This window comes from Elephantulus edwardii, unplaced genomic scaffold (assembly GCF_000299155.1).
Source record: "Elephantulus edwardii isolate Elephantulus edwardi_28Jun2011 unplaced genomic scaffold, EleEdw1.0 scaffold00143, whole genome shotgun sequence".
Classification (NCBI taxonomy): Eukaryota; Metazoa; Chordata; class Mammalia; order Macroscelidea; family Macroscelididae; genus Elephantulus; species Elephantulus edwardii.
The window spans coordinates 2,000,911-2,013,694 of record NW_006399893.1 but is presented as its reverse complement, the minus strand read 5'-3'; the positions used below and the strand labels follow the sequence as shown (position 1 = coordinate 2,013,694).

General features: G+C 39.4%; 1 protein-coding gene across 1 annotated transcript in view; it reads right to left on the bottom strand.

Annotated features, from left to right (window-relative positions):
- THSD7B (thrombospondin, type I, domain containing 7B) overlaps positions 1 to 11,980 on the bottom strand; it is a 1,033,118-nt gene extending 1,021,138 nt beyond the window's left edge. Inside the window, exon 1 of the mRNA XM_006894459.1 lies at positions 11,791 to 11,980. Coding sequence (XP_006894521.1) covers positions 11,791 to 11,980 — 190 coding nt within the window. The remainder of the gene's footprint in view (positions 1 to 11,790) is intronic.
- Positions 11,981 to 12,784: the final 804 nt, after the last annotated feature.

The following is a 12,784-nucleotide window of genomic DNA, read 5'->3' as shown; positions in this document are numbered from 1 at the left end:
CTAATAGACAGAGTCAGATTACCAAGTTAACAATGGCTTATTTGTGCTTGCTTTGCTTACTGGGAATGTACTCCCTGTCATAGACTATAACTTTGAAGAGGCTTTGATTCTGTAGGAAGGTGCTATGGGGATGGGAGAGAAAGATATCAGCCATATCTAGAAGTGGAATCTTTGATGTGGTGAAAAAACCATGCAACTGTAAGTAAGCACTTGGAAATGTATGTTGACTCCTTGCTGTACTGGGTAAACCAGCACTGTAAGGAAAGTGTTGGAGGAAGCCGCATTGAAGTGTAACATTTTCACAGGAGTTTTGCTTGCTTGTGAAAATCTGCCTGGAGAATCCTTGAATTGTACCCAGTTTTAATTAATTTAGTAGTTTCTGTGGTTAAAGGCCACTAAATTGACAGAGGAAAGAGCTGCACATTGATGTTTATCACGTTTGCATCTAATCTACAGACCCAACTGATTTATCAGAAATCGAGTCCTGCATCTTTTCACAAGGGCAGCAACTGATCACATTTTGTGTCAGTATTTAGAAAATACACAAATAATTTTCTTTTTTCTTTTGTTTCATACGAGTATATTGTTGGAACCTGAAAAGGTCTATCAGTTTATCATGTACCTTTGTCTGTGTACATGACTATAGTGACCGGAATGACACTTCTCATCTCAGATACATTATTTTTTACATAGGCCAGAAAAAGACGGTACATTCTCTCTTTCTCCCCAGTCTCATCATCCTTTCAAAATGTCATCTAATTACTCGATGACTTCTCACCACTGGGCCACTTTGCAGCATCAGGATAGATGGTGAAAAGATTGAGATAGTTAACAGTTTTAGTTTGCTTGGCTCCACAGTCAACACTCTTGGTACCAGCACCCAGGAAATCAAGAGACAAATTGCACTGGGAAAGTCAGCTGTCAGGGATCTCTCCAGAGTACTAAAGAGCAGTGATGTCAGGCTGGCGCCTAAGGTGCGCCAGATCCAGGCTATAGTCTTCGCAACTGTGTGCTGTGCATTGAAGAGTTGGACAGTGACTAGGGATGAGAGAAAGAGAATTGATGCCTTTGATCTGTGGTGCTGGAGAAGAGTGTTGACTATACCATGGACTGCTAGGAGAACGAACAGGTTTGTCCTGGAGAGGGTGAAGCCGGGCTGCTCCTTGGAGTCAAGGATTCTGAAGCTTCACCTGACATACTTTGGACATGTTGCAAGGAGGGACCAGTTCTTGGAGAGTGACATCATGTTTGAGAAAGTGGAGGGGCAGCACAGAAGAAGAAGACCTTTAATGAGACAGATTGATTCGGTGATCAGGGTAGTGGGAGTAGGTGTGTCAGAGACAGTGAAGTTGGCACAGGACAGAGCAGGGTTAGGCCTCTTGTACATAGGGTTGCTATAAGTCTCAAGTGACTCGATGGCACATAACAACAACAACCCACTATACCAAGAATAGCAGATGAAGGCAGAGTTATACACATTAGAAAGAGAGGTATATATCTACCCAGTGGTATTTGCATTGGGGTCACATACTCAGTGTTCCTTTACAAAGATACTAGTTGCTGGGTCTTTGGAAACTACATAGTATAATCCCAGTTTTCCCATTCAGTTCTATTCTGGACATTAAAATCCAGTACCCTATGGTAGATTTCATATCTTCCATGCAGAATGCTTGGGTTTAGTTCATGGACAACAAACCTCATTTGTAGCTATCACCCGTCTACGAGTGTAGGCTGCTGTGTTATAACAATGCTAAGCAAGTTGTAGCAGAACTTCACAACTGAGCATAGGGAGAGAGACCTGGTAATCTTATTTCAAAAAGCCAACCAACGGAAACCCTATGAATCACAAAGATCGGGTTTGCACCCCAATCATGGAGATGATACAAGGCTGGACAGCATTTCCTTCTGTTGTAGATGGAGTTGCCATGACTGACTCAATGGTTGACTCAAGGACAATAATTATAATTCTTGGCAATATTGTGCCATACTATAATGCTAATAACTTCTATCATTTTGCAAAGGACACTGATACAGATTAGCACAGAAAATTCCCAACTATTCTTCAATGCACATATATCAGAACATCTTAGTTACTAGCCTCAGCATACTGTCCCAGCACAAGCTGTCCATTGTATGCTAAATGCATATGGAAAGTGGTGAGCTCGAAATTGATTAAATTGTCCTCAATTGTGGTGATTTGTTCTACATCAAAGTGTTAATATTATGCATTGAGATGCTCACTTTTTTTAGAAAATTATTTTCTGGCTCTGTAAATCTAGATGTTCTAAGTAGTTTCAGCTTAAATGTTCCATTGCCTGTCATTTTAGGCTATACGTGCAAAATTGTCCTCTTACCAAAAACAACAGTAGTAATGATACCAACCTTATTCTGTAAAGTGATAAATCAATAAAATAGGCAATAGCAAAATTTAAAATAAAAAATCAGCCTCAAATGATATAAAATTTATTGGATCAAATGAAAGAAAACTTTGGGAAAGTGCAATTGGACTTTAATAATGTGTGTCTATTTGCTAAAGTCTAAAATGCACTTAAATTTTCACTGACAAATTTTTATAAGGATACAAGAAATATTAAGAAGCTATTTTTAATCAATTTAGAAAGAATTAATTCAAGTAGAACATCTCACCAAGTGACCTTGTTCATACTTTTAAAGTAACTAACATATTCTTCTTCCTATAGTAGTATTCTTTGATGCTTGTTATGAATTTTCAGCTTATTTTTCAAAGTAAATTAACGTTTTTCAACATTTAAAATCATTAAACATTAAGTTTTATGAATTACTGTCTTTACCTGGCCTTAATATCCTCCATCTCTACAGAATCTTACCAAGCAGTAAACATTTTCCTAGATCAATTGAAGACAAAGTTTAACCATTGAGAAATAATTGCAACCATTTCTTAAGGGCCAGCAGTGGTGTGCTGGCCTTGGCTGATGATTGGTAAATAGGAATTTTCCAAGCTTGGTGGTGAACCATTCATGGTCTCGAATCAGCCAGGGTGAAAAGATGACTTGCACTGCATTACAAATCCAGGCGCCACACCAGCACTCCAAGCACATCACTGTGTGTGTGTGTGTGTGTGTGTGTGTGTGTGTGTGTGTGTGTGTGTGTGTAATCCTCCTCAGTATGGATGACAGCTCCATGAGGTGAGGCTACAAAGCCCATTTTATTAGATGGGAATAAAAGACTGAGCAAATTTAAGGCACACAGCTAACATAACTATTACCTGTAGACTACAATTAGAACCTACATATGTCTGATTCCAAATTTATCATGCTGTGGCTTTTTTCTCCCAAGTCTTATCCAAGATACTTACTGGCATGTATGCTTTTAAAATCACAAGACAGGTTTGTTTCTCAGTTTAGCCATGATTTATTCTATTTATGGATGAATATTCCTTTAGAGATTGTTGTGTTTTTAGTTTGAAAGTTGCAGTCAACTCACTGCTGACCCTCCTGTGGGTTTTCAGATGCTGTAAAGCACAGGGGAGGTCACTCTTAATCTTCCTTCCTCAAAGCTACTGGTGGATTTCAACTGCCTGCTTTAGAGCACAACTCTTTACCCAGTAGGCCAGCAGAGATTTTACTAGAACAAATAATCAGAATGGTATGGAAATCATCTCACACACTTCACCCTGACACTTTAGAGTAGTGGCTCTTGCACAGTGAAGTGCATGCTTGTTTATAGACATAGTCTAATCAGACACTTCCCTGACAGCATGTGGAGCTGTGGAGACCTACGTGTTACCATAATGCTAGAAGCTCTGCCATTGAGAGTCAGAAAATCTTCAGGGTCACCCATAGTGGCCAGGGTGTGGCGGTGTGCTCAGACTAACAGACTAGCAAGAAAGCCCTGGCAGTAGACGTCCAAAAATTAGCCAGTGAAAACTCTTGTTTGCAACAGAATATTATCTTGATACAGTGCTGGGAGAGGATTCCCTAGTTCTGGAAGTGCAGGTGGCACATACAAGGCAACACTTTATTCTATTGTACGTGGAGTACCCATGTATTGGAGCTCAAGGCCCAGCACTAACTATAGTTAGGAAAACACTGTCAAGTGAGCTCATCATATCAAAGCAAACCTTGGGGCAACCCCAAAACATGTAAATAGCAAGCAAATGCTAACTGAATTGTATATGCTTGGAATAAATGAAAAACAAATTGCAAACAAGACGTCCTAGATGGAGACAAGACCTTTCAGCAATTGACCTACAACAATTTGCATTTCTCAGTCATGGAAAGAAAATGTGTTTCATGATTTATTCAGTTGTGTTTGACTGTGAACTTTAAACACACTCAAACACGCACAAGTGAAAATCACATAGCCCTGGGGGGCTTTGCCATTTCAAAAAGCATGCATATCGAAGTAAAATGTAACCTGCAATTTGACAAATCCTATATATCCTTCATCCAACTTCAGAAAGAGAAGGAAAGATTAAAAATGTGAGGCGTCTCGCATAAAGGAAAAAGGAGCTGTCATCTTCAAGTGTACCACATGTATGAAATAATTATTACATTCCAATTACCAGAAACAAATTACCTAAGCAAACATTTAAAAACCTCATGTTTTAAAAAAAAAAAAAACGAGAAAAAAAAACCCCAAACCTCATGTTTTGAAAAGTCAGTCAGTCTCTATGTCTTTAATGAGCACAGATGCATGTAGTGGGTTCAGTGTCAGGCTACTACCACTTGACTTCTGCTAATCTAATCCAGCAGGAAGCAGGAGACAGGGAGGGAGGAAAATGAAGCCATGCCTTCCTGTTAATAGTGACAATGAAGGAGACCCAGTGAAGGGGTTCTATGAGTCAGAATCTGTCTGATGGGTTAATAGGAATACAGACACCAATTTTGAGACTTTTCAAACATCTGAAAAATTGAGAGCTTGATTACTGCTCAAATGTGCCTCTAAAATAAAGCTGATATTGCAATGCATTCTCAGAAATTATTTCAGTGATAAAATAAAGATAGTTCAGGGGAGCTCTGGCAGCCTAGTAGGTAAACAGTTGAGCTGCCAACTCAAAGACACACCAGCTACTTTTTGAGAGAAAAATGGGCAATCTCCTTTAGTTCAATTTACAGCCTCTGAAAACCAGCTGGAGTGTGAGTTAGGAGCTAACTCTGACTCAATGGCAGTGAGTGAGTTCAGTATTTGTTTACTTAGTACTACTTTATATGAGAAAAACATTGTCTATTTACCACTGCCTATGCTTCCTCTGAGAACACCACCGTTCAAAAACATTGCTCTCCAGTCAATTCCTTTCAAGACACAATAGAATGCAATAGAGCTATAGGGGTTCGGAAGCGCAGTCTTTACTGGAGGACCCTAGCAAGGTAGTCCATAATCTGTGTTTTAACTAGCAGTTCAAATCCACTGGCATATGAAAGTTGGACAATCAATAAGGATGGCAGGAGATAATCAATGCCTTTGAATTTTGTTGCTTGGAGAAGAGTACTGAAATAGCCTATAGACTCCCAAAAGAATAAGTAAGTCTGTCTTGGAGGAAATGCAACCAGGTTCTTCCTTAAAAACAAAGATTGTGAAACTTCATCTCTCGTAGGTTAGGCATGTTATCAGGAGAGGGCAGTCCTTGGAAAAAGGCCTTATGTTGGTAAAGCCAGAGAGTGAGAAAAAGAGAGAAGGACCGTCAACAAAATGGGTTGACCCAGTGACTGTATTTATGGGCTGGAGTGTAACAGAGGTCTTGAGGATGGCACAGGCAGGAAAGGGCAAAGTTCAACTTTGCAGTTCACAGGGTCAGTAGGAGTCACAGTACCCTTGATGGCATCTAATAACAACACGAAGAACAGCTACTAGGAAGAAGAAAGATAAATTGCCTCCATACACAAAGATGTGTTGTTAAGTGCTCAGAATTCACCTAGGACTCATAGAAACCCTGTGTAGAACAGATAGAAGTTCTGCCTTAAATCTATGCCATCCTCATATCCTACCTAAGGGTAAGCCCATTTGTAGTAATTTTACAATGACTATAAAGATGTACGTAACTTTTTTTAAAGTGCTTGCTGTAAAAGATCAAGGACTACAGCCTTCAGCATGGATTACATCTCAACATCAAGAAAATAAAAATCTTCACCACTGCACCAATAAGTAATATCAAAGTAGATGGAGAAAGGATTGAAATTGTCAATGAGTTAATCTTTCTCAGATCCACAATCAACAACCTGAGTGTTCGCAGTCAGATAATCAAAATGTGTTGCATTGGGAAAGTCTGACATCAGAGACTGTTTCAAAGTGCTGAAGAGAAAGAATGTCAATTTAAAGACTAAGGTGCCTCTGGTCCAAGTGATGGTCTTTTCAATTACCTACAATGCATCTGAGAGTTGGACAGTGAATACAGATAACAGAAAGGATAAATGACTTTGAATTATGGTGTTGGAAAGAACAATAAATATTCCATGTACGGCCACAGAACAAACAAGTATGTCTTAGAGAGAGGACAGCCAGGATGTACTCTAAGAAACTTCATCCCACATATTTTGGGCATGTTGTTAGAGGTGGTAGTCCTTAGAGAAAGATATCTTGTTCCAAAAAGAGGAGGGTAGTGAAGGAGGGGAAGACCTTCAACAAGACAGACTGACACAATAACTTTCACAATGGGCACTAGAGTGGCAGAGATGATGAGGATGGCACAGGATGGAGCCAGTTTCAGATTTGATGTTCTATGTTTAGTACTCAAAACAAAGGCACCTAGCAACAGCAATTACAGTCCCCATGTCATCCCATCTCTTTGATGGGGTTTCTTCCTCTTCCTCTTTGACTTTCTATATTTACAAGCATCTTGTCCTTTCCCAAGGACTGGACCCTCCAGATAACATAGCTAAAGTACATGAAGCAGCCTCACAAACACAATGGAGGTTTCCTAAAGTCAGAACTGACTCAACAGCTGTGGGTTTAATTTTCACTGAAGCATACTACCCCACCTTTGCTCCCACAAAGCAGGAGGTGAGTTTCAGCCACTGACCTTTGATTGGCAGCTGTGCCCTTAGCCAGCGGTCACCAAAGCTCCTTGAGATGGAGCACTGTTGCTATCAAATGAAACACGAAGCATTTTCAAGGATATCAGTTTTAATTAACATGTTACATTTTTGGTTTAGATACAAAATCTCTGGACCAGGGAGAATAGAACTGATGACCTCTTAGGTCAGATTCAAATTAAAAATTCTGTGACTGCTTTTTTCCCCTCCCTGTGTTTCTATGTGACGTGATAGAAGATACAATATTCTTCGAGATGCATAAAAGTGCTGACAAATTATAATCCCTTAATTGAGTTACTTTTAATTGGATTAATTTAGATGAATATATCCACCCAATTCAAGTCAACCTATTGAAGAGAGCCTACTGAATTGTGATGTGCTCACTAAAATGTCTATAACACAGGAAACTGAAGACTGCAGAGGACAAAAAGAATAAACACATCATGGTTTTGCACACTACTTTCTGCTCTTTGGACATGCAGCCTTGATTTAATACCATCCACCTATAGGAAAAGATGGTGGCTTTATTTTTTTTTCCCTTCCAACCACAGCTTTCCTTTTCTTGACACTGCTTTCTTTTTAACTTGGGGAAGTGGGCTGGAGGATGACATGAATGACGATGCAGAGCTTTAGCATCTTAAAACAAATTATTAGTGGATAATTACGATACTCTAGCACTCATAAACCTCAGGTTTAGAAAATCCAATATAAGACAGCATTGACTTGCCTATGAGATGCCTCAGCTACAAAAAGTAGCTCAAAATTTATGTAGTAACTGACTTCTTAAAAAGCTTTCATATTGACTAGGGAATAATGAAAGTAATTCCTCTCATACATAGAAGACACTTCTCTATGAAATCTCACTTTCTGAAAAACATCTAAGAACCCAGGAAAAGAGAACAGGTGGCATCTAAACATTCTTTCATTATAACATTCACTTATTACCTCCTGCTTCACAGGGAGTAAGTAACATCCCGAGAATATAAAAATGAATGAAAAATCAAAATACAAAAGACAAATATTTTATGAGCCCACTTATATGAAATAGCCAAATAGGGAAATGTACAGAAACCAGAGTGTATTAGTGGATACTAGAGGCTTGCAAGAGGGAAGGGAAAAGGGGCTCATTGCTTTGAGGACACAGTTTTTATTGAAGGTTATAGAAAATGTGAATGAGGTAAAGTTGATATTTAAACAGTACACTATGTATAATTATTATCATTGAATTACACATGTGAAAATTACAGAAATCATAAACATGTTTATATCTATTGCAATAATATCTCTTACTAAATCTCTGCTCTAAATGTAACGTCAGTTGATTTTCAGAAAGGGCAACTTGTCCCTCCTCCAGGCCTACCTAGAGTTTCTGGGAGCACAACTGGTGAAGAACTTGGCTACTAAATAAAATGTTGGCAGTTCAAATCCACTTACAAGGAATCCACTCAGAAGAAAAGCCTGGTTGTCTTCTGAAAAATCAGGAACAGAAAACAGGTCTACGGTAACACATAACATGGCCCACCGTAAGTTGGTGTCAAGTAGGCAGAAACAACTAAACAGAAACTGACTCCTTGGATGCTTCAGCTCTGTTGACACTTATTTTATAGAAACTATAAACCTGGTTAATGTTTTCATTTTCCACAGCTCTCTGTCCCTAAAGCAGCACATCGGACATTGGGATGGAGTACTGGACACAGGCCTACAGAGAAGGCAGAGTGGTTTCCTAGTCAGTTTTCTTACCTGTAGGGAGTGTCATTGAGAACCCTGGGGCAACACTCCTCCAGCAGTTCAAATCTACCAACAGCTCTGAGGGAGAAAGACAAGCAATCTCTTCCCCGGGGATTTACAGTCTTCTGAAAACTCACTGGAAGGTCAGTTATGAGTTAGCTCCAACCTGATGGCAATGAACGAGGGTTCACCATGATCGGTAGCCTCCCCTAGCAGAGGACACACAGGACCTTCCAGTAAACACTCCCAGACAAACCCTGCTCATTATATAGTCTTATCTATCACTGCCACAGAGTCTGAACAGATTCCGAACTGACCCTCCAGTGCGTTTCCCAAGGCTGAAAATCACAAGACACAAGATTGCCCATCTCATAAGAAAGTATGTCCTTTGGATTATCAATTATCTTCAGACCACGGCACCAGAGCTCCCTGGATATCTATATGTTCACTCATAAATTAGATATCATTTCTCAATACAACATGCTGTTGTTAGCTGCCATTGAGTCAAATGCTACTCACAGTGACCCGATGAACCACAGATCTGAATCTTGTCCTACCCTGTGCCATCCTCACATCTCTGATAAACGTAAGGTCATTTTTGCAGTCACTGTGTCAATCCACCTAGTTGACGGTCTTCATCTTTTTTCCATTCCTCCACCTTCCCAAACATGATGTCCCTTTCCAAGGAATAGCCTCTTCCAGCAACACACCCAAGTATGTGAGAAACATTATCATCTTTGCCTCCAAGATGCATTCTGGTTGTACTTTCTTCAAAACATATCTGTTTCTTCTTTTGGCAGTCCATGGGATAATTCAGTACCCTTCTCCAATACCACAGCCCAAAGCCATCATTTCTTCTTCATCATTCTTATTTATTTTCCAGGTGTCAGATGCACAGCAAGTGATCAAAAAGACCATGGTTTGAATCAGGCACACCTTAGTCCCAAATTAACATCACTGCTTCTCAATAATTTCGAGAGGTCTCTGATTGCAGATTTTACCAGTACAGAACCTAAAATTTGCAAAAGTTATAAAAATTGCAAAGGTTAACATCTCAAGGTAGTTTATGATTCCATATGAAGCCACCACCAGAACACAGAATATTTAGACTTCTTCTAAACAAAAAAATTGTTACTAATATTCCAGTATCTTTTTCTGTGTACTACAGTGTGCTATGTTCTAAATCCATTTCGAGCAGGAAATGGGCAGATACTTTGGACAGAAAAGTGAAATATCACTGTTTTTCTTTATTTTTTTTATTTCAAATTATTAGACTAGAGGCTAGCTCATCAGTTAACAGTAGTGTACAGAATGCAGATTAGATACAACTCTGAAGAATTAATCAACTAATTCAACCACCACAGAAATATCATCTTTTAAATCATGATTTAGCGATTTCTGTTTTGAATTCTTATCACGTTATGTTGTGGTGTCAAAACCAACTTGTAGCTATCCCTCCAGCAAGTTTTCAGAGCTTTCAAGGAGTAGCTAGCAGATTTGGACTTTCTCAGCACAGCTCCTTACCCACTCGGCCACTAGAGCTTCCGTCTGAATTCTCTCTCCAAAACCTGAAACCCTAAAAGAACTCTCAAACCTTCTGTCTTCATTGCATCCTGACACTGGATAGGTCTTTTGGACCACAAACTCCACACCCTGTTATACTCCTAGAACATGAGAGCGGAAAGGGACTTTCATAGTCCACATTTACTAACAGGAGGAAATGAAGAACAAACAAACTCAGTTACCGTCTCAAGTTTATGCAGTCATCTGGAAGGAGAAATAAAACAGGGAATTACACTTGTAAAAACCCAGACCAGGAATCCAGACTCATTCCTTCTCTCATGCTCTTGCTGTCAACTAGGGACTGACTCAGAGCTGAACCACAAGAGGGTCAGATATTGTTCAGTTCTGACTATATAGTACACAATGACAACAGCAACAATGTGTGTATATATTTATGAGGGATATCTATCTGTGTTTCATAGACTATGGGGTCTTTGAACTACAAATCACACAGTGAGAGACTGGCCATCTTTCCTCTGGATTTGAACTACCAGAGAGGTGCCATCTTTGGATTAGCAGTGTAACTCCCTACAGACTACACCACCATCGCACTGTCCTTGCTGTTGTTAGGTGACATTGCATCAATTCCAACTCACAGGAAACCTGTGAACATCAGAACTGAGCGTTGCCCTGTCCTAATACTCTGCTCATGCTCTCATATACTCCCGCTCAATATCAGAGTCACTGTGTCAATCCATCTTAAGGGTCTTCCTCTCTTTTTCTAATTCGCCAACTTTTCTAGCTTCATGTCTTTTTCCAAGGACTGGACCCTCTTGACAACGTAACCAAAGTTTATGAGACTAAGTTTCACTATCTTTGCCTCAAAGGCACACCTGTTCACACTTCCTCCAAGATGGACTTGTTAGTTCATTTGGCAATCCATGCATATTCTGTATTAATGCCAAAATGTAAAGGCATTAATGCTCTGTCATCTTTATTTATTGTCCAACTTTCATATACCTAGGAAGTAACTGAAAAAACAAAACAAAACAAAACAGGGTTTGGATCAGTGCACCTTAGTTATCACGCTGAAATTCTTGCTCTTTAGCACTTTGGAGAGGTCCTTGAAAGCAGGTTTCCCCAATGTAACACATATCTTCATTTCTTTTTTTTTTTTATTTATTTCTTCGTATTTCAAATGAGTTGGTTTAATTCCAGGTGGCACATAATTCTGGGCACAGCGATGAATGAAGAGGAGATTCTGACAGGATTCTGGGTTGCATTTACTTTGCACAGCTAAGATCAGAATGGCTGAGTGAGATCTGGAGATGGATCATCATAGGGTTTCTTCTTCTTCACTGTTTTACAAAGTTTCTTCTTAAATGTACAACAGGCTCCAAGGCAACACTTCATTTTGACTACAGGTGGCAATAGATGTTGCAGCAGACAATCCAGGCGTTTTAAAAAGGAACGGAAATAAGACTCATCATCACCTCAGTCTTATTTTTTGCCAGATATCTTAATTCCATCGTGGCCAGGGGACCTTTGCCTGTGGCCTTCGCTTTTAGTTCCTCGAGTTTCTTCTGTTCTTCTTTTTGTTTCTGCTTGAAAGCCTTATCTTCCTCGTCCATCTCATTGCTCTGCTTCTTGGGCTGTTTCAGGGGCTTCTTTTTACCACCTTTGTGGCCAGATATGTTGCCGGCCGCCTCTTCCCCAGACCTGCTGCCACATCTTTTCATTTCTTGACTGTAGTTCCCACGGATTTTGATTGTGGAGCCAAGTAATATGAAATCATTAACAACTCCAATCTTTCCTCCACCTATCATGATGTGCTAGAAAGTATTTTTTTCCTTGATGTTGAGATGAAGCTCATTGAATATTCAATACTCCATATTGAAGGCTGCAGTTTTTCATCTTCTGCAGCAAGTATTTCAAGCCTCTTCACTTTCAGTAAGCAAAGTTGTATCATCTGCATAACACCGGCTGTTGTGGAAATTATAACTTTATCTGTTAAAGAAGAGATTGTTTTGTCGTTATGTGCTCGAGTCACTTGTGACTCATAGTGACCCTATGTACAACAGCTCTGAACCTTGCTCTGTCCTCTGCAAACCTCATAAGAGAGGCACAAATTTAGAGATGGCCTTGGAAATACTTTTCTAGTTATTCTTTACTTCCAAACTAAGGCACTGAGATGTTACAGACAGGCATGAAGATGTCACTTATGAGAAGGGCTTATACCACATTCTCCTTCATATACTAGAACTTCTCAGATGAATTTTTTTTCAGCCTACAGATTGAATAAGTAAGGTGAAAGAATACAGCCTATTTCAGACAACAGCTTCCTAGTCTATGTACAGATTTCACATGAGTATAATTAAGTGTTCTGGGATTCACATTCTTCTCAATTTTAGCCATAATTTTAATGAAACATACATTCAAATAACTTTTGTACAGAAAATAAAACACAGATGAACATCTTTCTGCCCTTCTCTGATCTCAGCCAAGATCTGTTTGATATCAGTAATGATATCCCTCATGCTACA